This window comes from Oncorhynchus gorbuscha, unplaced genomic scaffold, assembly GCF_021184085.1.
Source record: "Oncorhynchus gorbuscha isolate QuinsamMale2020 ecotype Even-year unplaced genomic scaffold, OgorEven_v1.0 Un_scaffold_4183, whole genome shotgun sequence".
NCBI classification, from domain to species: domain Eukaryota; kingdom Metazoa; phylum Chordata; class Actinopteri; order Salmoniformes; family Salmonidae; genus Oncorhynchus; species Oncorhynchus gorbuscha.
The window spans coordinates 586-9,975 of record NW_025745262.1 but is presented as its reverse complement, the minus strand read 5'-3'; the positions used below and the strand labels follow the sequence as shown (position 1 = coordinate 9,975).

The 9,390-nt window shown below is 42.0% G+C and overlaps 1 protein-coding gene across 1 annotated transcript; it reads right to left on the bottom strand.

Annotated features, from left to right (window-relative positions):
- Nucleotides 1-2,042: 2,042 nt before the first annotated feature.
- On the bottom strand, nucleotides 2,043-9,104 carry LOC124018169 (V-set and immunoglobulin domain-containing protein 10-like). Its single transcript, XM_046333432.1, has 9 exons — nucleotides 8,967-9,104; nucleotides 8,483-8,786; nucleotides 7,635-7,940; nucleotides 7,190-7,338; nucleotides 6,913-7,063; nucleotides 4,413-4,697; nucleotides 2,831-2,944; nucleotides 2,443-2,604; nucleotides 2,043-2,183 (listed from the first exon to the last, which is right to left on the bottom strand). Exons 2-9 carry the CDS (start codon nucleotides 8,670-8,672, stop codon nucleotides 2,104-2,106), a joined length of 1,437 nt encoding a protein of 478 aa, XP_046189388.1. The 5' UTR covers nucleotides 8,673-8,786; nucleotides 8,967-9,104; the 3' UTR covers nucleotides 2,043-2,103.
- Between the last annotated feature and the right edge of the window lie 286 nt (nucleotides 9,105-9,390).

The following is a 9,390-nucleotide window of genomic DNA, read 5'->3' as shown; positions in this document are numbered from 1 at the left end:
AGAGATATGTGATCATATACACATGAAAGCAAAGTTTGAAATTATTGTTTTATAACATCTGTGTGGGCTTCTTGCGGTCAATTTGCAGTCTACAAACTATTGGTAATTATGTCCGTCTCCTGACCATCCGCTCAAAGAGTAAATCGTCCCGCAGCTGAATCTAGTTTTACATCGTTTTCATGCTCATCAAATCATTCATTGACCACCACTTGTGCCCTTTGAATGGGGTCTTTGTCATCCTAGAAGAAACCACTCCCACCAGGATAGAAATGATTAATCATAGGTTGAAGGTGATCACTCAGTACGGCTGTGTATGTATTTATTGGCGTTTACCTTGCCCTCAGTGGACCTAAACCATGCCAGCAAAATGCACCCCACACCATAACAGAGCCGCCAGAACCCTAATTTACTCAAGTGTTTCCTTTATTTTGGCAGTTACCTGTATATTGTTTTATTATAGTCCTATAAATAAAATGGAACGTACCTGGCCGTATGCGCCGATTGTTGTCTTTCAATGAACACATTTTTGCAAATGTTAGATGTTGACGGAAGCAGGTTATCACATTCTTGGTCGGGTTACTGTCTATACTTCCTGATTATCTAACAATGACGTCTAGTCAATAATCCCATGTTAAAATGCCATATTCAGAGAGAAAAATAGAGCGCATACTGTATATTCGGAACGCTAAATGACGTGATATAGCCAAATAGTGTTTTTTTTAAGCTTTCGGTAGAGGAATGTAAGTCAAGGAAGAATTCATCTGATTTCCTGTACAGTAAAATTCCATCCCTCCAATGCGATATGATTGGCTACCTTGCCACACGTGCCCTTGTTTTCTATTAAGTAACATGGACTCGTCATGGGCTTGTTTGATCTATTGATAAGCATACTCATTCACAGGGACATGTCCGCCCCACATTTTGAAATTGCATTTTTATCATTGTAATGTCATACAAAATGGGGCACCGTGAACTTTAGGACCATGCGGACGCCTCGGGACGTCGGGTAGGCTGTTTGGAGTGTTTATCCAACTGGATACAAAAAATAATTATGTTCCCACCACTTCTTAAACTAAAGTTGCACCCCTGCTCATTACAACTTGTAAACTGTATACGTTGTTCATTAATAAAGAGAGCAAAACAGTGTACAAAACATTAGGAACACCTGCTCTTTCCATGAAATAGACCGCTCAAACTTAACTCTGGACCTCGAAGCCAGCTCCTCTTCATTTTTTCATTGTTCCCCTCTAATCAGGGATTGATTTAGACCTGGGACAACAGGTGTGTGCAATTCATTCTCAGGTAGAACAGAAAACCAGCAGGCTCCGGCCCTCGTAGGGTAAGAGTTGAGTATCCCTGAAATAGACTGACCAGGTGAATCCTATGATCCCTTATTGATGTCACTTGTTAAATCCCCTTTAATCAGTGACAATGAAGTGGAGGAGACAGGTTAAATAAGGAGTTTTAATCCTTGAGATATGGTTTGTGTGTGCCGTTCAGAGGATGAATGGGCAAGACAAAACATTTAAGTGCCTTTGAATGGGGCATGGTTGTAGGTGGCAGTCAGTTTGAGTGTGTAAAGAACTGCAACGCTTCTGGATCTTCCACACTCAACAGTTTCCCGTGTGTATCAGGAATGGTCCACCACCCAAAGGACATCCAGCCAATTTGAAACAACTGAAGCATTGACATCAACATGGGCCAGCATCCCTGTGGAACGCTTTCAACACCCTTTTTTTTGTCCATGCCCCAACGAATTGAGGCTGTGCTGAGGTCAAATGGGGGTGCAACTCACCCTGCCTATGCTTTTTTTAAATTCAGGTTTATTTTGTGTTTGAGTGATACAAAATGTTATGAAATGTTACATTATTGTGAAGAATGTCATTTGAGAGGAATGGCAACAATTAATTTAAATAACCCTGTTAATTATTAATTCATCAGCCAAAAAAGTGAAATGGATGATAAAAAGCTGACCCATACATCTCTACATTGGCTACTGTGAAAGCCAACCACCAATAATTACACTTTTTCACAGTTTCATAGGTAGTAAAATGTTATCTTTGATATTCTTTAAAACATTACATTAAAACAATCTTCCAACACCTAAAATGTGACAAGTTCTTCCATATCTGTATGTTCTAGCTGTAATGGATGTTCAACAATTTCTTCATCTTCATGGTCATCTGAAAAAGAGATGGGTTACAGATTTGGGTTTGAGTTGCATATACAACATGAGGTCAATACAAAACAGAAACAGAATAGTTACAGTTCTATCAACTGTATATTACAGATACATGCAATGACAACATTACAATCACATTACTTGCCTTCATAATGTAATATAGAACAGGCCTACACCTTTTCAAAACAATTATATGCAGCTAGTACCCCAGTGGCAATCCCCCCTTCTACAAGCAGGGAGCAGCTAGATTCATGTCTTACTGGATGAGATTCGATGTATTTGTACAAGTGTAGTAGTGTTGTGTCCGTTAGTCAGAGATAGAGGTGGCAGTCTGGGTACTGCTTCAGGAAACACCTCTTCATCGGACTCTACCAGGCTCAACACATCTTCCCTGTCCTCCTCCATTCGCTCAAATCCATTACCTGTAATCAAATTTGGCTGTTAGTATTTAAATATATATTTGAGCAAGTCAGTAATTTTCCAAGTCAGTCGTCATCAAAGTATATCTTATCTTTAAGGTTAGGTTGATGGATCTTTTTCTTTCACCTTTCATGAAATGACACAATAATAAACAAGGACAGATAAGCTAACTTAAAAGCTCTTGTAACAAAAGGGACAATGCAATTCATGGGGAAAAAAAGGTTTTACCCAGGCAAATTCGGTCACGGCTGGAATATACTGTTTTAGCGATAACAATCCCAGATCCTACGATCAAAATGGCTAGGAATATCCCAATGATTGCTCCAGTGTATTGAGATGAGGCTGAGAAAAAAAAAGAAAAAACTAGATTAGACAGGTTTTCGTCTCTCATTAGGCATGTTTACATGTCGCTAAAGGGACATGAATGTACAAGAATCTCTCACAAGGAGAGGCAACAGGTTCATCGACATTCCAAAGAAGGTGTTGCCTTGCTACCTTCCTGCACCTGCCTTTGTTAGGTTTTGTTCATAAGTATGGTCTTCTGTGTCTATACCTCTATTACAAATCAAATCAAATGTTACTAGTCACATGCACCGAATACAACAGGTGTAGTAGACCTTACAGTGAAATGCTTACTGACGAGCCCCTAACCAACAGTGCAGCTTAAACAAAATGTATAGATAAGAATAAGAGATAAAAGTAACAAGTAATTAAGGAGCAGCAGTAAAATAAAATATATATATATATATATACAGGGGGGTGCCGGCACAGATTCAATGTGCGGGGGGCACCGGTTAGTTGAGGTAGTATGTACATCTGGGTAGAGTTATTAAAGTGACTATGCAAAGATGACAACAGAGAGTGGCAGTGTGGAGAGGGAAGTGGAGGGGGGGCGGGAGACAATGCAAATAGTCCAGTAGCCATTTGAATAGATATTCAGGAGTTTTATGGCTTGGGGGTAGAAGCTGTTTAGAATTAAATATAATTTATTCATAAAGCTTCTTACATCAGCTGATATCTCAAAGTGCTGTACAGAAACCCAGCCTAAAACCCCAAACAGCAAGCAATGCAGGTGTAGAAGCACAGTGGCTAGGAAAAACTCCCTTGAAAGGCCAGAGCCTAGGAAGAAACCTAGAGAGGAACCAGGCTATGAGGGGTGGCCAGTCCTCTTCTGGCTGTACCGGGTGGAGATTATAACAGAACATCGTCACGATGTTCAAATGTTCATAGATGACCAGCAGGGTCACATAATAACAATTACAGTGGTTGTCGAGGGTGCAACAGATCAGCACCTGAGGAGTAAATGTCAGTTGACTTTTCATAGCCGATCATTCAGAGTATCTCTACCACTCCTGCTGTCTCTAGAGAGTTGAAAACAGCAGGTCTGGGACAGGTAGCACGTCCGGTGAACAGGTCAGGGTTCCATAGCCTCAGGCAGAACGATTGAACAGTTGAAACTGTAGCAGCAGTTTCAAGCCTCCTGGACCTAGACTTGGTGATCCGGTACCGCTTGCAGTGCGGTAGCAGAGAACAGTCTATGACTAGGGTGGCTGGAGTCTTTGGTCAGAGGCCAAGCCGTTGCCATACCAGGCAGTGATGCACTAAGCATGTTCATAAATGGTTTTGTTCTGATAAAGATCCCCCACACCTGACCTTTATGATTATAAACAAACTATCACTAGGGCCATAATCAATCTCTAGATAAGTTTTCTATACAATTTCCCATAGTCCCACAATTTTCTTACAGGAAGGAAAATTAGGCGCATGCACACACACAGACGCACCGACACTCAACTCAGTCTTAACTCACTTTTAACTGTTAAATAGATCTCTAGCTCGCGGACCATCAGTGGGTTCTCGCTCCTGCAGAAGTAGAGGCCCTCGTCCTGCTTGGTGATGTTGACTATGGTGAGGGTGAAGGTGGGGCCCTGTCCTGACAGGACATACTTGGGGCTGGGTACCACGTCCTCCTGCTGTACCGTCCTCTGCCAGGTGGTGAGGGCTGGAGGCAGGGAGTTGGACTCTTTACAGGTTAATGTGATGTTGGTGCCTTCGAGAGCTGTGACCAGTGGTTCCCCTTCCGGATAGGGAGACTCTGGGAGATGAGAAGAATAATAATAAATAAATAATAATATATGCCATTTAGCAGACACTTTTATCCAAAGCGACTTACAGTCATGTGTGCATACATTCTACGTATGGGTGGTCCCGGGATCGAACCCACTACCCTGGCGTTACAAGCGCCATGCTCTACCAACTGAGCTACAGAAGGACACGGTGTTAGACTGGGCCAGGGATATAATTACACATAATTACAATTGAGCCAGAAGCATACCACCCTGCATCCCACTGCTGGCTTGCTTCTGAAGTTAAGCAGGGTTGGTCCCTAGATGGGAGACCAGATGCTGCTGGAAGTAGTGTTTGAGGGCCAGTAAGGAGGCACTCTTTCATCTGGTCTAAAGAAAATATCCCAAGGGCAGTGATTGGGGACATTACCCTGTGTAGGGTGCTGCCTTTCAGATGGGATGTTAAACAGGTGTCCTGACTCTCTGTGGTCACTGAAGATCCCATGGCACTTATCGTAAGAGTAGGGGTGTTAATCCTGGTGTCCTGGCTTTATTACCAATCTGGCCCTCATACCTAATCATCCACAGTTTACAATTGGCTCATTCATCTCCTCTCCCCCTGTAACTATTCCCCAGGTTGTTGCTGTAAATGAGAATGTGTTCTCAGTCAACTTAACCGTTAAAATAACAGATAACATTTTTTAACATTTATATTAGATATAAGGATGCACACACACACACTGGAGAGGTGTGGCTGAGTAAGAGATTCTTTGGCACTTTTTCATTGTTTGAGTAAACTTTCATGGTGCTAAGATAACGCTTCAAAATATCCCTCGGCACGCCTTTCTTGAATTGCAAAAACACACTTGCTGTGTGCCACTGAATGGTTTCATACCTGGCTAACATTCTGAGCTTTGTACAGTTGCAGAAACCATACAGTTGTTTATAAGCTGAAATAAATAAAAAAGAGTTGAACTGAACTGAAGTGAACTAAACATTGATACGTTTCAGGGCGTCTTTCTACAGTATTTGCAATACAGGAAAATAACCTCACACTCAACGTCAACAAAACTAAGGAGATGATTGTGGACTTCAGGAAACAGCAGAGGGAACACCCCCCTATCCACATCGATGGAACAGTAGTGGAGAGGGTAGCTAGTTTTAAGTTCCTCGGCATACACATCACAGACAAACTGAATTGGTCCACTCACACTGACAGCGTCATGAAGAAGGCGCAGCAGCGCCTATTCAACCTCAGGAGGCTGAAAAAAATTTGGCTTGTCACCAAAAGCACTCACAAACTTCTACAGATGCACAATCAGAGCATCCTGGCGGGCTGTATCACCGCCTGGTACGGCAACTGCTCCGCCCTCAACCGTAAGGCTCTCCAGAGGGTAGTGAGGACTGCACAACGCATCACCGGGGGCAAACTACCTGCCCTCCAGGACACCTACACCACCCGTTGTTACAGGAAGGCCATAAAGATCATCAAGGACATCAACCACCCGAACCACTGCCTGTTCACCCCGCTATCATCCAGAAGGCGAGGTCAGTACAGGTGCATCAAAGCTGGGACCGAGAGACTGAAAAACAGCTTCTATCTCAAGGCCATCAGACTGTTAAATAGCCACCACTAACATTGAGTGGCTGCTGCCAACACACTGTCATTGACACTGACCCAACTCCAGCCATTTTAATAATGGGAATTGATGGAAATGATGTAAATATATCACTAGCCACTTTAAACAATGCTACCTTATATAATGTTACTTACCCTACATTATTCATCTCATATGCATATGTATATACTGTACTCTACAACATCGACTGCATCCTTATGTAACACATGTATCACTAGCCACTTTAACTATGCCACTTTGTTTACTTTGTCTACACACTCATCTCATATGTATATACTGTACTCGATACCATCTACTGTATGCTGTTCTGTACCATCACTCATTCATATATCCTTATGTACATGTTCCTTATCCCCTTACACTGTGTATAAGACAGTAGTTTTGGAATTGTTAGTTAGATTACTTGTTGGTTATCACTGCATTGTCGGAACTAGAAGCACAAGCATTTCGCTACACTCGCATTAACATCTGCTAACCATGTGTATGTGACAAATAAAATTTGATTTGATTTGATTTGATTTGATTTACAGAAACCATAAATCTGAAAAGTAAACAATCATAGCAGATGTCGACTAGTTTGCAAGGTGTCTCTTGTATGTCTTACTGAGCGTGAAGGAGCAGAACTTCTCGTCTTCAGTACTAATCATAGGATGATGCCCATCACACTTCAGCGTCTGCCCCTCGAACAACAACGACCTGTTCAGATTTACCACTAGACGGTCTGTCACCTCCGACTCCATCAGCTGTCCAGCCACCTAAGAGGACCACAATGGAAATAAGTTGTTACACTTTTGTGTTACCATCAATGATTTCAAATGCATTGTATCCCATTAAATTTTGTTTTTAAATTGTCCACCAAAAAAAACCACACAAATAAACACCTGGTTCCCCTGGCTCAATGGTACTTGATGTTTCTCCCCCCAGAGTAATGTGGGAGAGGGGTAGCCTCCAAACCAGCTGCAGTTAAACTGGACAAGGGACGGGTCCTTCCCAATATTCCACTGACACTCCGGGTGCTTCTCTGGGGAATCTAGAGGAGAAATCGAAGCAGTTCATTTTACGGTGTAGAATTGATTTGGTATTTGAGTAATTACACAGTAATAACAAACCAGGTACCATTTAGATTTTTATGATAATAAGATGTATTATTTTGGTTAATCTAATCAATTAGGGCACCATTTGGTGGCCAGTGGCATCTGCAGATAAACAAAACAGTAATGACATTGAGATTTTATTTCATTTTATTATCACTAAACCCATGGCAATCACAGAAGACAGATCCCAGTATCAGAGACAAGTGAGTCTATTACCCTTATAGCCACCTACAGTATACAAGCAGCTCTTTGCTCCAGCCAACTTCCTTCTGGGAAACTGAGTTCTGGGCTCTACATATGTAGTTCCCCTGAGCTGTGGGTTGGATGTCCTCTATCCTGAAGTCCAGCCAGGACCCACTGCCCGCTGTCAGGGAGTCATTTCTTGATGCCACACCCTGAAAACCCCAGGACAGACGCTGGGAGGGATAGGACCAGCTGGAGCAGTTGAACAACACCGTGGAACCCCTGTGGGCGATGAGGGTTCCATTGGAAAGGGTTGTGGCTGGGTGGATGTCTGTGATGCCATTGCCAGGACCACCTGATAGAGGTCAACATAAGGTTGTTTAGTAGGCATACACATTCCACGTGAATACAATGTTCACATTATCCCCAATCAAGCATTGTTACAGTGTTTCATTATTGAGCAACATACACATGATAGCACAACATACACACGAGGCATTCTCTTTAGAGATCCTTCTCAGTCCTTATTGGTTAATATCAGACATTTCAACGCTCTTCAAGGTATAGTATTTAAGATCAACCGCAAATACCATCTTATCACGCTCATTCAAAATGGCTACAGGATACATGAACATACTACTACAGTAACGGTTATCCACAAAACTAGCCACTGCAGGAAATATTCCGGAAGAACCAGTTTCAAGGAATTTGGAGCCAGGAGCAATAGACCAAAATACTCGATTCTATACACTTGTCAGCAAAGGGTGAGGCTGAAATAGCCGAATCCACTCATTTGAATCTGTGTCTACATACTTTTGGCAATTTAATGTATATACAAGTCATTATACAAGAATTACACCAACACAAACACTGTTACATTAGGAAACATATACTTACTGACTATTTGCAATGTCAGACTTGATTGAGTGTTGTTGTCATGGGGTAAGGAATCACAAAGATATATCCCCTCATCTGATAAAGCTAGTCCATTGATGTACAAGCTTTGATTGTACATTATCGTCAGGTGCCCTTCACTTGAAGGTGTTAGAATTGTGGAATGATTTCCGGACAATGATAACCTGTCCATTCTGCATCCATCGCGTGAAGGAGGGAGTCACGTTCATCGCAGTGTTCCAACACGGAAGTAGAATATTCGCCCCCAGAGTTTTAATTACAGTAGTTTTATCTGAGCGCCCATTTGCTGCAAATTTCATAAAACAATAAGCAAGAGATGAGACGATGATCAAATAGTAGAAGTGAGCACCACATAGATCAAAACATTGACCTAATATAAACTAATTTCACTGTATCACTTAATAGGCTATGTCCACCTTTTAGGATACATAGTCTATTCATAAACATGTCACAAGTGGACACTCACCTGTCTGATCCATGAACAGAAGAAGAAAAATTGCAACTGAGAATGCCTTCATGATTATTCCTGCTGTATAGCCCGATTTCATGTTAAACAAAAGCTTGGTTGCCAATGTCAGCAGTTTACCTGACTACCTGTTGCACAAAAGCTATGACAAGACAACTCGACACGTAGTTTACATGAGACTGCTTAGAGGAAATAATAGATACATAGGTCATAATGTAACATGTCTCTTTTCCATGGAACCGCCACATGCTACATAGTTTAACCTATTTGACTACCTGGCTACATCTGGGAAAGAGGCATTATGGACACGTCTCGCCCAAATGGATGACATGTCGAGTGTGGAGACAAACGGTTCAGTCAAAGGTCCGATAAGCCCTACCCAGTTGCAATATGTAACCTTGTGACCAGACCAAATTCACATAGA

Excerpts from the sequence above, each read along its gene's own strand:
- LOC124018169 (XM_046333432.1), bottom strand. The coding sequence starts at position 8,672 with ATGGACAGGTTATCATTGTCCGGAAATCATTCCACAATTCTAACACCT. Across the intron at positions 7,064-7,189 it reads CATTGAGCCAGGGGAACCAG|GTGGCTGGACAGCTGATGGA; the intron begins GTGTTTATTTGT and ends TGGTCCTCTTAG. Across the intron at positions 2,184-2,442 it reads AATACATCGAATCTCATCCA|ATGACCATGAAGATGAAGAA; the intron begins GTAAGACATGAA and ends TCTCTTTTTCAG.